General features: G+C 39.5%; 1 protein-coding gene across 2 annotated transcripts in view; it reads left to right on the plus strand.

The window, feature by feature from the left end:
• Positions 1-22,432, plus strand: part of UVRAG (UV radiation resistance associated) — a 287,747-nt gene that overhangs the window by 262,611 nt on the left and 2,704 nt on the right. For both annotated transcript variants that reach the window (XM_004434016.3, XM_087433467.1), the window contains one exon: positions 2,048-2,139. In XM_004434016.3, the coding sequence (XP_004434073.2) occupies positions 2,048-2,139 (92 nt within the window). The remainder of the gene's footprint in view (positions 1-2,047; positions 2,140-22,432) is intronic.

Raw genomic sequence — 22,432 nt, forward strand, 5'->3', positions numbered from 1 at the left:
CTCCCTTATCAACTCTGTGACCTCGATGAGTCTTACTTGCTTCATTTATGAAAGGAAGGAGTTTGGAAAAGACAACCTCCAGAATCTCTTTAAGCTCTAATATCCTAAGATTCTATGATAAAAATAATAGTGCTATGCAGCAAATGAAGAGTTAAGACCTGGGTGGAGGCTTCAGAGTCCCACATTTTCCTTCTTTGGTTGAAATCAGACTGGGAGGGAAATTTTCATTGTGGTCTCTGAGAAGAGTGTAACACCCACCTTTCATTGTGGAGCCTGGGGCAGGCAGTTGACTCTGTGCTGGCTCAGGGACACACAGCTCAGTGTTGTTTCAGCATGGTTTTTTTGACATTTAATATTTTTCGTATGATTCACAGGTGAAATTGCCATGCCATGTGTAAACAATTTCACTTTTTTATTGTAACAGTGAATTCAGGAATGTCATATTGGGATATATCAGCCATTTTGCTTTTATCAATGTATGGAAAAAATGCTTTTATATTAATACAAGAAATGATGTTATTTAATATGGAGTGGTTCATATAATTCAAGGTCAGCAAACCTCAGGAGGTGATTTAGGTCACCAAGCTAGCTTTGGAAAAAGAAAGAATATTTTCCCTTTGTCTTCTCTAGTATTTTTACCAGTTTTCCTCTCAGACTTTGGGGTAGATGGTGGAGTAGCATGGTTGTGCAAAGGAGGCTCTGGCTAATAATATCTTTGCCATTGAAACATGTGGCCCTGGAGAGTTTACTTCCCCTTTCTGGGCTTCAGTCTCCCCATCTGCAAAAGGAAAGGATCGGCTTAAATAATATTCAAGATACCTTTTAGCTTTAACGTTCTACGTTTCTACCTCCTTACTTTGTTTGTGTCTTCAGACCATTCAAGAGACCCGATTAGGTTTTGGGGTTTTCCTTAAAAAGCTCAGTGTAGTGAGAGTGAACTCTTTCCCTTTTAAGTGTTACTCACTCACAGAGAAAATTTGATTGAGTACTAGATACAAACAAAAGAAAACTTTGATTTTTTTTGTGTGGTTTTATTTTTTAAGAAAGGAAAATATTTAAAAATTCGAGTTAGCCACTTTTGAATTTAGGTGCTGGAAAAGTAAGACTTTGACTGATGACCCTTCACATTTGTACACCAGTATACAGATTACAAAGTATTTTCTTCAAATATATTATGTTATTTGAAAAATACATTTCTACAGGGCTGTGTTTTACACTTACTGCATATTTGATATTATTTGTGTGAGTATATGTATGAATATGCACATATACTTGCCCCAGATCTCTATTATGGTCAGTTAAGGAAGCAAATGGTATTCAGAGACAAAGTGAGAGGAGGCAAGGAACAGACAGATAAAAACCATTTGGCAGGTTACCCAAGGTACATAGAAGGACACCAGTTTTAGACAATCAGCCTATCAGCAGAAATCAGTTAAACTAAGGGCCAATCTAGCCCACAAGCCAATGGTTTCCTCATACTAGCTCTACAGCTCTGTGCTCTGGTTCTGGACAAAGAGGAAAGTTAGAGATATGAGAGAAATACAGAATACAGCCTCTGTCAAAAGTGGCTTGCTATTTATTTGTTTGATAAGCATTGACTGAGCACTCGCACTGTGTCAGACACTGTTGGGCATCAGAGATGAATACAACATGACCCTTATGCTTGATTATACAAAGGGAGTCAGTGAAAGAAGAGCTGAATGTGCTCAGGGTATATAATAGTGTCTAAAATGAAATACAAGTTTTCATTTCATACTGGTGTATGTCCCTGGAGTTGATGTTAGCAAACTCTGCAGGGGTCTTTGAAATACCCTGATTTCACAGTTGGTCATCCTTAGTCTTCTCCAAGTTTAGGCGGCAAGGGAGCAGGAAATGAAGAGACTACTTTTAAATACTATCCCCAAAGTGTGGTTGATGATACTGAGATCATACATTCACATTTCCGCTTTTAGAGTTCAAAAAAAAACTTGTTCGGTGGTTCGTGTTTTGGAAGCATTGCCTAGTATCTGCCAGAATTTCTTCTAATTCTGTTTTTCCACCTTTACAGCTCAGATATCAGCATGGACTAGGGACTCCAGACTTGAGGCAAACCCTTCCTAACCTGAAAAACTTCATGGAACATGGACTAATGGTCAGGTGGTAAGTACTTTTCTCTCTGATAACCAGAAACTGTAATGTGGATAATGATCCTGAGAAAATTCCCTGACTTCCACATTGCTCCACACCTGCCTTCTGGGTTTTCTCTGTAATAAGATATCTGAAGAAAAGGAAAGGCAGCCATCATCCTAGTGTAGGTCTAAGCTCCTGTCTGGCTAAGGAGGGTGAAGCACCCTCGGGAGAGGGGCGGATTTGAGAAGGGATATTGTTTGAACATTTGGAGATTGGCTGGGCAAGGAATCCGTGAGTGCATTGCTGAGGCAGAGACTGGAGGACCACCAATGTGATTCACAAAAGGGAGACGTGGAGCCTCTAGGACTTTTCCAAAGCATAAACAAAGGACGTAACTATAGAATGAGCATCAAGATCAATGGCTATGCGAGTTAAAGGAAGAAAGCAGAGAAAGGAGTAGGTCCGGTTGTCAGGACCTAGTCTGAGACCAGGAGGCACATACTAGAATGCTTCCTATACAGTATTTGATGTCAGTTCCTGTTGTACCTTGAGGGAAAGCTGCTGCTTAAAAGCACTTTGTCAGGATAGACATGACCCTTTTAAAAAGAGAAGGGGAAAGGAAAGGTCTGCTGCAAAGAAGACATTAGATTGATTCACTTGACCTAAATAAATGGAAAGCTGTTGGCTCTCGCCATTTAGTAATTCTTGAAGTTTGAATCCTTGGATGATGGGCAGTAACATAAAATCATGTGAATGGAAATCAGGCCTTTAGAGCTAGACAACTGGGAGCAGCATAGTTTCTGTCTTCTGAAGTGCACTGGCTTCTGATCCCAGATCTTTTTCTAACCTACTGTGTGAGCTCAATTCCTACCTCTCTGAAACTTAATTTCCTCATCTGTAATCCCTGCCCCGCTCATTTTACCAGTTTGTGGTGAGGATGAAATGAGATATTAAATGGAAAAACTGTTTGTGGGGAGGAAGGTACGAGGTTTTATTTTCTTCTGTGCTGTAAGGATGGGCCTTGAGGATAATAAGAAAGTGACATCTATGATTGACCTTTACTTTAACGTTTTTGATTTTTGTCTCACATGATCTTCAAAATGCAAGTTCCAGATGTCTGATTTTAGATAGCACTCCTGTTAAGCAAATACGTAATTGTTTAAAGAATTCTACTCAGAATATCAAAATACTTATAAAAACTTAGTGTTGATATGTCCCTTATGTCCTGAGGAATGAGAGAGAGAAACTGAGTTTTAATGTACAATAATAACAGTAGTAATAATACAAGTGAACTAGCAGACACTTATTTAGCATCGTCTATATGTAAAGTTCTGTGATAGGCACTCTGGAGTGTAACAAGAAGTATAAGGCACAAGCCCTACCTTCACGGGATTTGTGTTCTATTTGGAAACAAGGTATATAATTCATGAAAGGTTTTATAACACAAATGGTAGATAATCAAAAAAAGAGGCAGTCTACAACACTGCCTGATTAATCACTAAATGACTCTTGCTCAGTACAGACAGCAAATTGTCCCAAATCATTTATTGAAGAGTCTGTCCTTTGTCCACTGTTTGATAATGCCATGTCTTTCATATACCAAGTTCACTTATATACATGGATCTGTTTTCAAGCTCATTGTTTTGTCTATCCATGGGCTAGTAACACATTTTTAATATTATAAGATACAATTTTTCTAAGGCTTGTTGAGGTTTGAGGATGCACAATAAATAGCATCCCTCTTCCTCCTGACATTTGGAACCATTTGAGACAAGAGATATAAGAGATACACTAATAGAAATAAAATGTCAGTTTTATTACTGATAAAACCACTTGGAAAATGTGGCTTTAGATGTATAATAAAAGGGCTTGCAAAGACGTCACTCAAAATTAAACTTCCCTTCCCAATCACAGTGTGAACTGGAGAACCCCTGGCTTTCCCCACAGAGGCAGGCCCTTAACCACTCTGCGGTAAGCGGTCATGACTCCTGCAATAACCCAGAGGGGCTAAGCCAAGAAGACGCAGGTTTTACTTTTCCCTCTAAATTCACCAGCCAGAAAAGGCCCTCCTCCTCTAAGAGTGAGTGAATGAGAAGATGGAGAGAGGCCAGGAGTGTTACCCCTAAATCATGTTTTTTCATAACAGGAAAAAGGAAGATACTCCCAACTTTCTCAATATCTGGTAGGGTAAGGCTCCTACTTACGGTTCTTCTTCAAAACTCTCTTGGCTTTTCTTGACTTATCAATTGTATTTGAGTGATTTGACAGCTTTATGATTAAGTCTTCCTAACTATGAACGTGATAACTCTTTATACGCTTTCTTTCTATATTTTAAACATACCTCAGTGAGGTTTTAAAATTTTCTTCATAAAAGTTTTACACATCTGTATGAGATACTTAGTTCTAGGTAGCTTACCATTTTGGTTGCTGTTATAAATTTTTCGTTACAACATCCAGCTATTTTGTGGCTAGTATAAAGGAATCTCACTGATTTTTGTATTTTGAGAGTGTGTCCAGCAACCTTGCTTACATTAATTACAATAGTTTATCTTAGATTCTCTTGGATTTTCTGTGTACACAATCATATTTTTTTAGTGATTGATGGCTTTGTTTCTTCCTTTCTATTTTTACAATTTTTATTGCTTTTTCTTGTCTTACGTTTTACTCTGGAAGAGTAGCAGCGATAGTGGTTAGCCTTGTCTTATTTCTAACTTTAAAGAGAATGCTTCTAACTTTTCACCATTAAGTATTATATTTATTGCAGGTTTGAATAGATATCCTTTATTAGCAAAAGGAAGTTTCTTTGTATTCCCAGCTCACTAAGCGTTGTTTTTTAATCATGAATGTGTGTTTTTTGAATTTTATCAAATGCTTATTCTGAATCTATTGAGATAATACTATATTTGTTTAGTTATATTTTTAGTGTAAACCTCTCTTGCAAACTTTGTATAAACAAAGACCTACTTGACACCTCCCCTTGGAGTATTACAAGCATCTCAGCCTCAACATATCTAAAACTGCCTTCCACCAGGCTTCCTCCTCTCAGCAAATGCACGTGATCTCAACCCAGTTGCTCAAACTGGGGGATCATCCACGATTCCCTTATCTTCACTCCTACCAAATCCAATCTAATTCAACAGCAAACCCTGTCATCTCTACCTGCAAAATATATATCAAATCTGACCATGTCGCACCATCTCTGCCACCACCTCCCCAGTCCAAACCACCACCTTCTCTTACGCAGACGCTGCACTAGTCCAGCTTGTCTCCCTGATTTCCCTCTTGTCCCACCTCTGCTCATTCTCCACAGTACCCAGAGTGATCTCTGTAAGTTTTAGCTGTATCTTAATCACTCCCTAGCTTCAATGGCTGGAATAAAGCTCTTTTCCATGGTCTGCCTGGCCCCTGCCTTTCCCCCACTAGGGGCTTAATGGATTTACTCCATCTGACACCACTCTCCCCTTACTCTCGTGTACAGTTCCTATACTGACCTCCTCTTAGTTCCATGAACAAATTCTTTCCTGACTCAGTTATCACATTCACTGTCCTTCTGTCTAGAATGTGCTCTCCCTCTTCCTTCTCTGCTACCACCATCCTCACCCCATCCCCTCATAGAGAGGGAATAGTTTTAGAAAAGGCACAGTAGCTTTATTGGCAAAGAATAGACCACCTTGGCTAGAGTGCAGATTCATTTGAGGAACAGAAAGAGTCTGGGTTTTGTGGTACTTAGCACTTAAAACTGCAAATACAAAATTAGAAAAAAAGTAAATATTTAAAATGAGAAACAAAATCACAGCAAATTACTGGAACTTTAGAGTTTAGATCCCTGTCTTTTGAGATCTCTTTAGACAATTTACCCAAAATGCTTACATAGAAATGCTTCCTCATTGGAACCTGACTGCCCTTTCTCTCCTAAAACGCTATAATTTCTAGCAACTCTTGTTTCTGAGGTACAGAGAAGTAAAATGACTTTCCAAACATGGTTGACCCATGAATGTGTAGCAATAAAACTAGAATCTAGGTCTCCTGGCACTGATGGAGTAAACCCATTAAGCCCCAAATTCACGCATTTATGTAGTGCCCCTCTGTGCCAGCTGTGCCAAGCACATTAACACTGAATGAATAGTAGGTACTGCTTTATGGTGCTCTAATGAAAAATGGGCCACTAAGATAGATGCAAAGTACTGCAAAATGAATGCTACGTAATGATTCCAAGTCAAGACCACTGCAGGAAGCCAGGCTGGAAGTTACAAATCTAAACAAGGCTGGAACAAGCACTTTTAGCCTCAGAGGAAATCTGAGAATTTCCGAGAACAGCCATGGACTGAGGAGTTACCTCCCAGGCCTGTGCTCCTTAGGGCAAAGGGTAAAAAAACTCATGCTCCTAAGGGAGCCGCTTACATCTTTTGTAAAAGAAAACACTTCCATTTTCTGTGTGGTTGTTACCATTCACAGATTGGTCCCTGTGGGAGCAGAGTGCTGTATGTTCTTTTGGTGTCGAGGATTTCAGACTGGCTGAGGATCAGTGCAGTCACTGAATTCCTCCTTATGGTAAGCTTCAAAGTTTTATGACAGCTTGTTTTGGTTTGTTTTTTAAAGAAAAGACAGTGTGATTGAAATTCCTGTAGTGAAGTGGTTTTTTTTTCTTTCACATTACAGAATTCTTATCTAATTAATATCAAAAGCATTTACCCGATTAATCCTAAAACTAACCCCTTTCCCTCATGAACACAGTTACATGGGGCACAGTCCTCCGTGCTTTATGCCAGCTCTTTCAAAAAGACGCCCCCATTATCCCATCCTAGGATAACTAACTCCATCGCAACTGCCATGCGACACAATTTTGAAAAGCAGAATTTCAGCTCAGAGGTTGTACTCTTAAATATTTTGGTTAAAAACCACCAGCATGCCACTTAAACATCCCATTTTTCTTTCTTTTACTACTAACTGCAAAGTGGTCCAAGATTGAAATTGACATGCACATGCACAGCTGATGCTAGTGCTGAATTATGGTCAGGGAAGAATGTACACGCAAGCTGCTACTTGATGGCTGCCAGTAAGATGATAAGTTTAGAACAGAGTTGAAGAGATTATGTGCTGTGGTTGCTGTGAACGGGCTGTTTGATGGGGCCCTAGCATCCAGATCCTGGGACAGTGCCTTGGTTATGTCTCTCCACCTCTCTCTCGCCCCATCTCAACTGACCCCCAGACGTACCACACTCATTTCTGGACTCTGTTCTTCTCTCAGACAAGTTCCCACTACCTAGAATGGCCTGCTGTTGCCTCTGCCCTAGCCAAGTGTTGCTCTCACTTCAGGATCCAGCTCATATCCTACCTCATTCATTCACTCACTCAACAGGCCCAGTGGCAGATACAGAGATAAATATATATTGCCTCAGTAGCTTAGGTTCACTTCTCCCACCAAGTCTTACCCACTAGGCTTTTCTTTTTTTTTAATAATTTTATTTATTTATTTATTTTTCCACAAAGCCCCAGTAGATAGTTGTATGTCGTAGTTGCACATCCTTCTAGTTGCTGTGTGTGGGACACGGCCTCAGCATGGCTGGAGAAGCGGAGTGCGTGCACTTAACTGCTAAGCCATGGGGCCAGCCCACCCACTAGGCTTTTGAGCAGCTTGAGGCTGAGGACTGTGTCTTACTCCTGCTGTGGTCCCAGCCTGGCATTAGGGAAGCAGGTGCTTGGTAAGTGATGAGCATGTGAATGAATGAACAAGCCATCTGTCCTGTTCTGTTCATGGAATATGCTCTTTGAATGCATTCAAGGAGCTTATAGTCAGTCTAATTGAGGCAATGAAATAGGAACAAACAATATTAGAAATTGTTATTTGGAACATTCAGAGGAGGGCATTTACTTCCTGATGTGAGGGGTGTGGGTGAGAATCGGACAAGCCTTCACTAAGCAGATAGCATTTGAGTAGACCTGGAACACAAGAGGGATTTGGGCATGTGAAGGTTGGGGTATAGGACAGAACAGGTTAAAGAAACAGTTGCCTAGTTGTCAAGAGCAGCTAAAGACTCTGGGCTTGAATACCAACTCCACCACTTACTGTCTCTGTGACTTGAGGTAAGTTTAAGCTTTCAGCTTAAATTTATCTATAAAATGGGGATACTAGTGCCTACCTGATAGAGTTGCCATAAGGATTAAATATGTAAATCCCTAGCATACTGCCTGGCACATGGTTGTACTCAATAAATGGTAGCTGTTATTATAAATATGCAATGGATAAATGAGTCATAGTTATTATCTCTGTTTTAAAAATTAAATCCATTCTTTGTTATAGGTGTTTTGTTTTTCCTTGAAAATCTACAGTCATCTCCTTACAAATAGATATAGAATATGGTTCTTGGTCACATTTTTTAATGGCGGCTCATGCTGTCTTGTACATTAATGCAATAAAATATTCACCATCTCCCTCTTACTTTCCCCAAGTCCTTTATAAGACCTTTCTGAAGCCTTTCAGATAAGTCCCCTACAAGTCTGTTTGTCTTCCTACTTTTTTGGTACCTGCCTTCTTAGGTAACTCTCACCTGTAGTTACAAGTTACGAATAATTAAAGTCTATTATTTACAAAACTTTGCATGTTTTTTATTTAAGCTTGCAACAACCCTGTGAGAGAGGCAGGGCAAGGATGATGATCACTATTTTACAGTTCAGAAAACTGAGACTTAGAAATGTGAAGTGACTTGCCAAGATCACGTGATAAGTGATGGATGTGGGACCAGAAACCCAGATTATCTAACTCCTAGTCTCATGTTTTTTGTGCTATACCATGCTGCCCCTTATTAGTCAGTGGTCATTCTTTTCCATCTCTCTCTTCCCCAGCCCTCTTGTCTCTGTGTCGCTTAATTTGAAAAACCTATTACCTTCCACGGGGAAATCCACCTAAGTCAAATCCAGAGTACCAGAAAAATACACTGCAAAATCAAGGCTGCAGTTCTGGTGAAAACATTCTCTGTTGCTATCCTACCCCATTGACCTCAGAGAGGTAGGAAACTAAGAGTCATGAAACTTTGTGAAGAATTTAAGAATTTTAAGACCAAAAGAAACAAAAATGATTATATGTTTCAACTCCATTGGGTTAAGAAACAAGAAAACTAAAGGAAGCACATAGGTTGGTCTAAAACATGTTTGCCCTGTAGTGTTTGTCTTCCTTGAATTTCATGTTCTTTTTTCAGAATAAGACATGATAAAAGCAGGATTTCAAAACCATCTGTCCTGCTTTATATATGGAATTTTTTGTTCTAAGTTTAACTTTTCCAGACTATAAAGCTTAAACTATCTAGCAGCTTATTGCAAGGCAGTGTGGTACAGTGGAAGGAGCGCTGGATTTGGGAATGAGAAAATGTAGGCTCCAACTTCAGCTCTATCATTTAATTTTCACAAATCATTTTTGACTATCAGTTTTTTAAAATGGAGTTAATAGCACCAGCCCTGTTTCCCAAGCATAGTTGTATGGAGCGAATGAGATAATGTCTACCCAAGTGGTTTATAAACTAAAAAGGACTATACAAAATATTGTTAAGTATTATTTATGCATTTAAGCGTTCACTGTCTCCTCCACATACAGCACTATTCAAGAAATGAAAGAAGAATCAAAAGTGTGAGATTTGCCCTGTCTTTGCTTAGTTGACAGCTGTTTACTTTATAATATAAATGAGTTGATAAGACAAATTAAATATTTTGAAGAACATGACTTGCAAAAATATTCCTATGCGTTGTTCACTCTTGCTGTCATGTGGGACGTAGAGCCTGAGACCCGGCTTCAGTGGACAGTCTCTTACAATGAAGAAGATCAACCTTGGGCTGGTTTATTTGATGTTTTAGGACCAAGTGTGACATTTTTATAGTGACTGCATCAGTTTCAGTGACCTCAGTGAGAAGTGTCCTTGGCTGCTCTGCAGCTTGCTGGAATATTTCTCCAGATTCCTTCTAGCGTTTCATGATGTGACTTTGGGAGAAGCAACTAGTGGCTAAGGTCATCTCACTTCAGTGGTAAAATCTCTAGACAGTGCTTTTGTGGACCTATTTCTGATCCAGTCTTCCATTCTTTTTTATAAATAGAGAGACTTAAGCTCAACAGCTTTTTAAATACATAAGAAGAAAGTACCTAAGAACTTTGGCACATTTTAAGAAAATGGTTTTTTCAGTAAACTGAGAATAAAGAAAATTTAGAGCAAGTGAGCCAATCTACTTTCTTTAAAATCAGAGGGTAATAATATAATAGTTCAGCTTTTAAGCCAAACCACTCACCTTTGAAAATGAGACAGTATCCAGCATGAACATTTTTTAAAAGCCTCACATTTTAAAAGCAAATCTGTCCTCTTTCCTTCCCTCCATCGTGTATATGCTGAATTCAGAACTAGTTTCTGGCAGGTGACCCCCAAGGGAGTTAAAAAACATGTTCTCTAGCTGATGTTGGTTTTTAAATTTAGATCAAACGACATCGTCTTTGAAGTCTCAAGAGGACTGCTTACGGTAGCTGTACCAGACAGGCTTGCCTTTCAGAGTGCTTCCTGCAGGCTGGCATCCTTACTATGAGAGGTGAAGCCTGGTCAAAAATAAATGAAAAAGAAAGTTTTATTGGAGTCATTTACTCTAAGATAGCTGTTTTAGAAGGAACCTTGGCAAGTCATCTCATTGCCTCTAGACAGGTACACACAAGGCATAAGGGTATCTGTAGTATTTTAAAAGACCTTGGGGGACGAGGCTTCTTCCATATAACTCATTCCAGAGTTTAAACACCCTCGCTTCAGGAAATTCTTCCCTATATTTAACTTACAGGCCTCCTCCTGTGGTTAACACCCATTTCCGCTTTTTTCTGTCTCCAGTCAGGATGGAGAACAGCTGGCCAACATCCTTTGTGCGCTAACCCTCTGTCAGTGACACGGAGTCATCTGGGTCTCCCCGGGCTTCTTTTCTCAACCTCCAGCAACCAAGTCTTTGAACCAAATTGAGATCTTTTTGTTTTTATTTGTCTTGTTTATTTCTATTCATTCCTTTAGATTATAAAGTAATATGTGCTCAATAAATAAAATTTGAAAGATGTAAAAATATACAGAAGTGGGGAACACAAGAGCCCCACAATCCGGGGAGAAAAACCACTAAGTTAGTCAGTTTTTTTTGTGTTACATGAGATGGTGTCCTCTCTACTAGTGCTGTAGGATAGAAATACAGTCTGAGCCACATATGTAAATTTGAATTTTCTGGCAGCCACATTGAAAAAAAATTAAAAAGAATAGATAAATTAATTTTAATAATATACTTTATTTAATCCCAATAAAATAATAGCTTGCAGCATGTAGTCAGTATTTTTAAAATTATTAATAAAATATTTTATATTCCTCTTTTCATATGAAGCCTTCTAAATCCAGTGTATGTTTTACCCTCAAATCCAACTAACCACATGCAGGTACTCAGGAAGCTGTGACTAGGCTGCAGTGTTGGACAGCACAGTTCTTACAACTGTGTATATCACTTCTTAAGCCTTTTACCAATGATATTAAAAACTTTTTAGCATCATTTTAATGGCTGCATAATATTTCATCATTTAGATTTACTATAACTCTATCTTTAGATAGTTTTGTTTTTCACATTACAAGTAACCCTATAGTGTTCTTTTTTTATAACTGAATGTTTTTCAGCACATTGCCAAAAGAAAAAACCATGAATTATTCCTTTTGAGTACAACTAATTAAATCCATTTATTCATAAAACAAATATATTCACTTAGTATTGACTGTGTGCTCTGTACTATGTTAGATTGGAAAGTGAAGGGGTGGATTTCAAGAAATAGAAGACCAGGTCCCTCCCATACAATGTTTGTAAGACTTGGCTCTACAGTTGGACTGCACGCATATTGTGTTTTATTGTGTCTTAAATATCCTTCCCTTCATTTCTTACTCTACCCTCTACAAACCCACACACAGCCTGATTAACTCCCCCTTGTCCTTCAAGGCACCAATCAAATATCGCCTCCTCTAAGGAGTCCTCCAGGTGACTACTTGCTCCCTCTTCCATTACAACATACAAAATGTGTGTTGTATACAAAGCACCATGATGTTCTTGTTCTTGGTTAACTCTTTGTCTTCTCTACTAGAATGGAACTCCTTAATGATGGAAACCTTATTTTATAGCCCTCTTTATTCCCAGGGCCTAGCAGACTGCTGGGGAGTGAATGTGGATTTCAATAATGTCTACTGAAATATGTGTTGAAATACAAGTGATCATATTAAGCATCAGTTGGATGGTATAATTACAAGTACTTTAGCTGTTCAGAATTCAGAGAGATCACTTTAGATTGGCGTAGTTGAAAAAGGCTTAATGAAGGAGGTAGGACTTGCGTTGGGCAAGTTGTTAAAGAAGATGGGCAGACTTAAATGAATGGAGGGAAGGAATTAGCAGAAAAGCCACTTATAAATCCTGTACTAAGAAGTCAGTGCTTTTCAGGGAGCATTCTTTAGCGTAGGCTAAGTATCAGCAGATAAGCATCCTTCTGGATCTAAAGCACTGTGCTAAGTTTGAAGAAGGCTGTAGAGATAGAGTCTTTGCCCGTCAAAAACTGACAAGCGTTTGCAGCATTAGAAATGACCTCTGGCTGCTTCAGTAAGACCTTTGAGTTTAAGCTCAATTTAGATATAATTCCCTGTGTCTCAGCTTTGGAGCTGTTAAAGATCGTTTTATATGATGCTCGTTCAACAATTCTTCTGCTAGTGGATAGTAATATATAATAATAAGTAATGTTGTTATCAATTGACTGTTCCTGCAATGACTGTTGTAAATGACTGTTCCTGCAAACCAGGCACTCTTCCAAAGCATTTTGAATATATTATTTAGTTGACTCATTTAATCCTCACAACAACCCTGTGAATTAGGACCCGTTATCCTTTCTCATCTTACGAATGAGGAAACTGAGGCACAGAGAGGTTACAATAACTTGAAGGTGACACAGCCATCAAGTGGAAGAGCTAAGATTTGAACCAGGCAGAACCGTTTAGAGCCCCTTCTGTAACTATCACTCAGCACGGCCTCTCTTACAACTACGTTAGGAATAAAATGTTTTACACAAGGGATCATTTAGCGTCTTGTGATTCCAGAAGAGGAATCCTGTTGTTAGAACCCTCTCCTGGTTTTCTTCATTCCTTTCTGACTGCTGCTGCTTTTCTCATCTGCAGGCTCCTCTTCTTCCTCCCCATCATAACAAACGGGAGCTCCTCAAGGCTCCGTGCGAGGCCCTCTTTTCTCTCCTTTTATTCTTCATCCCGGCATGATCTTATCTACAGCCATCATTTTAGTTATCACCCACACTGAAATGAAGCGTAAGTGTAAATCTTCAGCCCAGATCTCTTGTTAACTATCAGACCTCTATTCAAATTGCCTCCTGGACATTTTCACAGCACATTCTACGAGCCCGTGTTTTTTTCTTCCTGTCTTCCACGCCAACCACCATAAGCCTTGTGGTGTTCCAGTACTCTGTTTTCAGCAAATGGAATCTCCATCCATTCTTTTACACTGGCCAGGAAGCCAAGCATAATCCTTGGTTCCTCCCTTTCCCTCTCACCCCATATCCAGCCTTAGCAACCCCTGCTGATTTTCCCTAATATGTCCATTTGCCTATATCTATACATTTCCATTCTGGTCCAAGCCTCCATCATCTCTCAGCTATACTGCTGCACAGCCTGTGGTCCCCCAGCATCCACTCTGGGCCCCCTCCAGTCTGTTCTCCAACTTTAGCCGGAGTGCATGTTCCAAAATACAAATCAATCAATCAATTAATCTCTCCCTTTCTTTCTCCCCCACCCCACATGTATACACACACAGACCTAGCCTAAGACACTTTAATGACTTAGATAAAGAGAAAAACTCTAAACATGGCCTGTGGGCTTCTGCATAGTATAGACCTTGTTTTCCTCTCTAGCTTTACCTTCTACTATGCTACTCTTCACTTGATGACCTTTTGGATCCTCAAACATTGTTCTCTCTCTTGACATAGGGTCTTGGCATATGCTGTTCTTTTTGCCCGGAAGATACTGTCATCCACCAAACTATTCTTCAGCTGGTGAAGAATTCTGCTAGCCCTTCGAATCTTGGCCTTTTTTGGGTCAGTTCTGTTACAAGCTTTCTTAGCTCATGTGCACTCCCGCATAGCATGTGTCAGAGATTGTCATTTTACACTTATGTCTTTCATTTTGTGACAGATGTGTGACCTCTCCCACTATGGTGTAAGCTCCACAACAGCAGGCACCTGGGCTTTTTTTTTCAATCATTACTGTAGCCCCAGAGTCTAGTGCACAGTGTCTAGTGCATGGTACATACTCAATATATATTTGAATAAGAGAGTAAATCATTTACTTTGTTAATATGTTTGTTAATATGCATACAGTTTTATACTGCACCTTTTTCAGTAGTATAGAGGACTACAAAAGATAAGGGTCCCAAGACCTTATCGCTAGAGTCCCACAGTCTCTTACTAAGCAATGATTGAATGACGGCCCGCTGTAATTCAAGCACTTTTTCCAAAGGCCTCCAGCATCTCTGAAAATGGTGGCAGAGCTATCCATTTTTCTTTTAAAATAACAAACAACTGAATCCCCATGGTTTGGTTCCTGTCAGAGCTTATTAGAAATGTGGTGGTGGTTCAGCCTCAGCAGTATCTTTCAAAGACTTAATTTCACAGATTCTATCGTTAGCCTCTGGAGTCTAAAGCTTCCTTTAGCTCTCTTTACAAATCTACTTTTTAAATTCTGAAAGTGTTCTCTGACCAAGGTTTTAATTTCCCTGTTGACTTCTTTCTGCGGCTGGGCTCTGTGAAATTGCTGTTCCTCTGGTTTCCCTGACAAAGGTGGAGTCGGGGTTTTTTTCTAGTTTTCAGCATAAACACTTTATTCCCATGTCTGAAGTGCTGTCCAGACACTCCAAGGTGTCCCCAGGTATCATCCCCGGCATCTCTTTCTGTTTTTACAGACCATTTTACGTCCTCATAATGTTTGTTGCCTGACTATGATTTCTGTACATTATTTGTATGATAATTTCTTAAAGTGAAAACTGATAGGTGAAGTGGTTGACTTTGACCCCTCCTGGGACCTTTTTGTCTCCCTGGAGGATCACTCTCTATTCCCTGATCCCAGGGAGCTCAGCTTTGAGACTGAGCTGGCCTCCAGATGGGCTCCTGGCTGGGGGCACCCCCTCAGCTGTCCGCTGGCCTGTGCTGGACCCTCTCTTTTCCAAGCTGAGCCGAGTTGCCCAGGGCCGTGGAGGCCTGATGACCAGGCCCTCACATCACGTAGCCTGGGGACATGAATTTCTTCAGCTTGCTTGTTTTATCCTTTGCCTGTGGAACTTTCTCTTTCACAAATTCATCTTTCCCACAGTACTCAGTTTAAATAAAATCTAAAGGCTCCCTTGTTCAGTTATACCTTTTTAAACTCTGTTTTTATTTAGTCAGACTTGGGCAGGAAACCTTCCAAGCTGAGCCCAGAGGAAAAGTGACCATTGGCACGGATTTCAGCCTATGCTTTTGGCCCAAGATTGTTTCTATTTTTATTTTGTTTCTCATTTCTGTTAGCATCCAGGGCAAAGATTAAGCACTTTCACTTATCTGGTAATGGTAAGAGGCCTTTAGATTGCTTGCCTGTGGCCGGAGACTGCATGCTTAAAACTATTAACCCCCAGCTTCCTCCTGGGAGATAAAATCTAGCTGTTAAATTTGGCTTTCTCTAAAGGAGGCTCTGTGCTTCTGCTTGATCACAGAGAGAGAGAAAGGAAAAAGATAAATCCCAACCTTTGCGGATTTTGAAAAAGAATAGTAGCCTAATTTACGGGGGTTGTTTTTTGGAAAAAACTAACTTTATGTCATAATTTCTTAGTTGCCAAAAGACGTAATTCTACCTCATCTTCGCCTTGGCAACCTGCTTTTGGCACTCTGTGCAGCCCTGTCGTTGCTCTGCATTATTTAAGCAGTAATCTTTAAGAAGGTGAGAAACTATTATTGCTTTTTAGCACAGTTGACGTGATATTGGCGCAGAGTAGTACCTAGAGCTTCAAACATTTCTCATGGCCCTAGACCAACTTAAACACCTCCATGTAGAGGGCTCATTGCCATGAGGTCATAGCTTGCTACAGGGGGAGAAAGAAGAAGATCAAATGTTGTTTAAAAGTTTTGGGTTTTTTTCTTTTTAAGTATTCTTATTCCACCGAGTTATAGCTGTAGATTTTGGCCAGGATCCAGACAATCAAGATTTAGCATTTTGACCAGCTGTGATCTAGTAATGTTCCTCAGAGGAAACATTTTGTAGGAGGGAAAGACACATATTTGAGCCTGTGAGTTGTACTCTTTTCTAATACTTTACAGTGTGAGACCTGGTTGTAGACAGATAAAACAAGAACAAGTGAGTTTGAAAAAGAATAGGAAAAAAATCTTTTCAAACAGCTAAAAATTCGCCCCATCTTCAAGAACTCTCTTGATATGCTAATCTTTACATTTTCCTTTATTTCATTTTTCCCTAAGTCTCCACATTTGTATCATTTCATGGCAGAATGTATTTCTTTTCATAATTGATGCTTAGAATGGATCAGCATTCCTGTAATAGCATAAGTCTTAGGAAATCAAAAAAGCCACACAAACTTAATATAGGCAAGAAGAGAAGAGAAGGAAAAGATACCAAGCCCTTGGCCTAAAAATTATTCTTCTGATTCTCACTCCTCCCTCAAATAAAAGTAAAGATCAAATGTAGGAGTTTTGGTGGCAAGTCCTAGGGGTTGGGAGAGAGAAGGGAATTGACATTGATTTGGTCAGACTGCCTTTGTTAAATCACTGCTAGTTGCTTTGTGACCTTGGCAAGTTACCTAACTTCTGTGCCTCAGTTTCTTCATCTGTAAAATGAAGATGGTGTTCATAAGATACTAAATAGAGATGTGAGGATTAAATGAGACCACGTATAAAGCTGTTAACAGAGTACTTACTCCATAGTACTTCGTAAATGTTAGTTGCTATTGTTTTATTATTATTAATAATTTATAGAGTACCTACTCATCATACCAAGAATTTTTCTTGTATATTTCATTTAATCCTTACTGCAACAACTATTAGGTAGATATACCCATTATACAGAAGAAGAAACAGAGGTTCAGAGCAGTGAAGTGCTTCACCAGTCTCCCATATTTTATAATGGCGGAGCTACATGTGGAGTTCTGGAATGTTATATATGGGAGATGTGGAAATGGGAACGCATTTTCCACCAGTGCTTTCTTACTTTGTTTTCTCTCTCCCAATTCCTTTTCTGTAAAAGGAGGCTATAGCTTCAGGCAGTAAAACCAACAGGAGGAGGAAGAGGGGAGGGGAAAGTGGTGGGGGCAAGGATGGTGGAGTGGATTGAACTGGTCTCCCAGATTGGCTTCGTGGCAAGATATTTGTATAATGGTTATAAAAATTCTGAACATGGTCCTCCTCATTTAGGTTGGGGAAATAGAGAAATTCTCCCTCTTACAAAAACTCTCTCCCCCTGAAGCTAAATTCATACAGAAAAATGATACATCAGGGGTTTAGGGACAATTGGAATGTATCTCAAAGGATTCTGGGAAGTATAGTCCCTAAATATTTGGTAGATCATGTAAATAGAGGCAGTTTGAGCATTTCAAAGCCTTCCCCACCCCATATTCTCAAGAAAAAAGAAAAAACTAGAATGATGTTTCACATTGAGCAGAATACCTCTTTTGATTGATTTAGTACTTTTTCTCCAAAACTCTTTTACACTTTTCTTAATTCTTTATCTGCTTCTTGCAGCTAGCTCCCTGATGTGCAGAAGTGGAGATGGGGGTGAGTGGGAAGAGTTCTGTTTGTTCCTGCTTTAAACACTATTCTGTATAAAGGAAAACAGTAGAAGGAAGGAGATCTAGATTCTGTTCTTTCCTCTGCTACCCATTATCTTGTGTTCCTGTCCTAGACATTAATGTCTTTGAGCCTCAGTTACCCCTTCTGTAAAACAAGGATAACACATTTGGAATCCAAAGCCCTTAGAAACTAATAGAGCTGCTACTGCCATCAGTATATAAGCCAGGCATTCTGCCAAGGATTTGAAGTGCATTATTTTATTTAATCCTTACCATAGTCTAATGATCTGTTTTATGAAGGAAAAAAATGGAGCGCAGAGAAGATGAGTGACTGCCTACAGTCATGTAACTAATAAGTGGTGAGTTCAACCTTAAGTTGTAACTCCAAATAGACAGGGTCATGGTGGCAGAGCTAGGAGGAGAATCCAGGTCTTTGAGCATCCTTTTTCATCACCACCACTATCTCCAAATATAGCTGAAGAGATAACAAAATGTAACTGACTGTAATAAATAAGGACTCACAGAATAACAAAGAAATTCATCACCTTAATTTACAGAAATCAGAGAAGACTTGATCCAAAGAAGCCAAATTTAAACCAGACTGTCCTCCTTGACCTCTAAACTCAGACCACTTGGCTTCTCCCTCATCATGCTATTGTTTGTGACCGTAGGATATCCTGTCTTACTTGTAGCAAAAAATTTATTATTTAGTAATTTAACAGTACCCAGTCTGGTTCAGCTATTCAGCAGCCTTTGCCGTGTTTCACTAAACTGTGGGCTAGTTAATTTGCAATTACACTATCTTTGGGTTTCAGCATTAAACCCCAGATGTCATGTTTCCAGGTTTCCAACTTGGACCTAAGCCAAGCTAGAAGAGACATCCACGCAAGGCAGATGGCTGATGAGGAGAACATGTGCAGTGAACTGGGGGACTCGGTCCAGTTGCTTAAACCTCAGGCTCTGCGCCCCCAAATCTAGTGCCTTAGAACACATGGGGACCCTTGGCGGGAGTGGAGGATAAAGAAAAGCTACCACATTTCCCACTACATCCACTCCTCCCCCAAAACACCCACATTTACTCTGGTTTTTTCAAAAAATAGAAATTCCCAGTAAGTTATTCATCACAACTTATAATGTACTAATTTCATTTGATAAGTAAATTGTCAACAGCCTTTAAAAATTGGTCATATAATTAGTAAATCTATGCATTCAACCTCCTCTTCTATCTAGATGAAATAGTCATGAAGCTGGACTGTAATCAGACAAAAAGAATCTTAAAACCTTCCGGGCATTCATTTTTGATCTATTATTTGCTTTTTAATTGCTACCTTTTTCTTTTTTGGCAATAGTGGAGGTAAATGCTCCCTTTTTTTTTTTTTTTTTTTTAAGAATTTAGCTTGTACTAAAATTTATAATGAAAGTTCCTTCTGGAAACCTATTAAATATGAGAATCAAAATTATTTTGTTAAAAATCTATGCATTATTTTTTTATACAGAGATGCTCACAGTAGTAAAATTTTGGAAATATCCTAAATCTATAAAACAAAGGGAAGGATTAAGTAAATTAGATATTCCATTCAATGGAGCAGCCATTTAGAATTGTTTACCAAGAGGTTTTAATAACATCCAACAACAGGATACAGAGTTGTGTATATATATATATATACACACACACACACACCACAAACACAACTTCAGGTTTGTTTGTTTTTTAGTTAAGCACATATACATAAAGTCAAAGTCTGAAAGGAAAATATCCAGAATTAATAGTGGTTATTTGATAGGTAACAGGCTTGTGAGTGATTTTAATTTGTTTATATGGTTTATATTTTTTGAGTTTTCCAGGGAGTATAAATTATTATAATAATTAAAAATGCATGTGTGTTTGTATATATTTTAATGTAATCATTCAACACTTCAGCTGCTTAGAGCTCAGCTATCTTAAAAATCTGGAACATTGCTAAGATCCTGGAAGTAATAAAAAAATTAATTTTGAGCCGCCAAAACTAATGTTACAAAACTCATGTAATAAAGCATATTATGCCCAGGACATCTGCTGGCCCATCACTCAAATCCTATCTACTCTTACTTTGCACACAATTCTCAGGACATCTGCTTTATAAGAACACAGCAAATTAGAAGCAAACATTAAAAAAAGAGAAGCCCCCACAGGCAAGATCACAGACATAGCCACGCTGACAGCGTGGCAGTGAGAGAGGGCGCAGAAAAGCTTACGTGCACACTGAGAGCCCTCAGAATCAGGCCTGGAAACATGCCCTGAAAATCCTATGGTCTCGTTATTACGTCATAGTTTAGTATCTTCACATTGATGGCCCACAGGTATCAAGGAAATACCTTTTTGTTCAACTTACTCTTTTTAAGATTATAAGGAAGACTTTAATAATTTTTTGAAAGATTTCATTGCACATGGCTAAAAGTGGAAAAAAAGACAAAATGTGATTAAAGGGTAAACTTTAGGTATGTAGACTTCCTTATTGTCTATTCATAATAACTCATTTTCTTACTGTTCTTAAGAAGGAATATTTTACTGTTACTTGGGTTTTCCAAATTGTATCTGAAACTGGCATTACATGGGTTTTCATAGAAAGCCAAGGAAACTGGAGAAGAATATCATAAAATCAAGATGTCAGAAAATACCAAAGTCTCTACCTCTCAAAGCCTTAGAATCCATCCATTAAAATAGGAATAACACCTCAGAGCTTAGATATGGGTTGGGCAGGTTAAATGAGAAGGCCTGTAGAATGGCATGTAGCCTGATGCCTGGCATATCATTGGCACGTAGCAAATGTTAGTTGGATTTGAATATGAGTTTCCCATGTGGATGCAACAGACTGCGTGGGCTCTGGAGTCAGACGAATTTAGTTCAGTTGTGGGTTCTGCAACCCTGAACAAATCACATAACCCACCTGCCTGCCTACCTTTTCCACAGGGTCCATGTGAGTGTTCAAATTATTGATGTGCAGGAACATGGTACTTCCCTTCCCATTGTAGTTGTGGGGAGGGACGTCACACTTTATTACTTTTCTGCTGTGTAAAATTGAGGAGAGCTTTCAAGGAGTCTCAAAATCAAAAAGGGCTACAAAATCCCTTTCCTCTTTTGTCATAACCACTGATTGTTGTGCCCTGGCCTGTTCTCTTGCCCTGCCCTTTATCAGCCCCCCCCCCCCCCCCGGAGCCCAGCAGAGAAGCAGAGCAATATGCCCAAGGGGCGGGGTGGGGGAGGGGTGGTGGCAGGGAGCAGTACACCTCGTTCACCGTTCGTAGCTGTGAGTGGTTAAGCACCTGGCCTCTAGTCGCATGCCGGCAGTTATCACCTTCAGTGTTCCAGGCTGGTTCACCTGGTGCTTCCCACCTCACCTGGGCTGGGGTTGCAACTGAAGGCCTGGCCTTTCTGCCTAGAATAGGCTGTCCGTGGGTGGTGCTGAGGCTCTGTTTTGGTTTGGTAACCTAGGCCCCTTGCAAAATCATTTAGAGAGGGACACTGTCAGCAAGCGGTAGATTGAAAACAGCAAGGTTCGCAAAAATGTGTAGCTTACCCAATTACTGTGAGTTTTGACAATATATTAACTGAAAACCTAGATTAAAGCCAGCAGATTTTGCTCTGTTTTGTTTTGTTTTTCTTGAGAACTAAAAACAGTAATTTACTTGTCTACTTGCCTAGTTCTATATGCACCCCAGTGACCACCCCTAATTATGAATTCTCTCCTGGCACCAACACTTATAGCCAAGCAAGGGAGTCTGACAGGCCCACCGATTAGGAGCCTTGTGGTTGCGTTTTCTCAAGAAGAATGAGACCATAGGGATAATCCAGCATCAGAAAAACAATCTGAGAGAAGAGGGAGCAGGGAGCTGGTTAAAGGGCTGTGGACACAGGTAGAAGGAATCCTAGATCCTTTTTTTTCAGGGCACTTATCGCAGTTGTAATTTGAAAATGTATTATTTCAGTAATTACAGGTGTCTTTCTCTTGCAAGATTGGAAGCTCCTTAGAGGCAGGGCCTGCTCTATCTTGTTTCTATCTGTTTCTATCTGTTTTCCCCCCCCAAGGCCTGGCACATGTAGTAGCTATTTGTTGGGTGGGTATAGTTTCAAGTTGAGCCTCTACTCCTGCCTGGTAGTGGCCTTTTGCAAGCCACTTCTCTGTGTGTGTTTCCTCATCTGAAGAACACAAGTCAGATGGATCTTGTGTTTGCACCTCCCTCTGTCTCTGGACCCAGTCTGTTCATATCGTTGTATTGAAGCTGACTAGCTTCCAAACAAGTATAATATCAAGAACTGATCAGTACTCCAGGGGTGGCTTAACTAGCACAGTATATAACATGACCATCGTTTCTAGGGTATGGATACTCTATTTCCATTAACTAATTATTATTTCAGACTTAAGAATAATAATGTGTACCCTGCTTTCTTGACAAGGTTTTCGTGAGGACCAAGTGAAATGATGTATATGAAATTACT

This window comes from Ceratotherium simum, chromosome 7, assembly GCF_057802395.1.
Source record: "Ceratotherium simum simum isolate JZ-2026a chromosome 7, ASM5780239v1, whole genome shotgun sequence".
Classification (NCBI taxonomy): domain Eukaryota; kingdom Metazoa; phylum Chordata; class Mammalia; order Perissodactyla; family Rhinocerotidae; genus Ceratotherium; species Ceratotherium simum.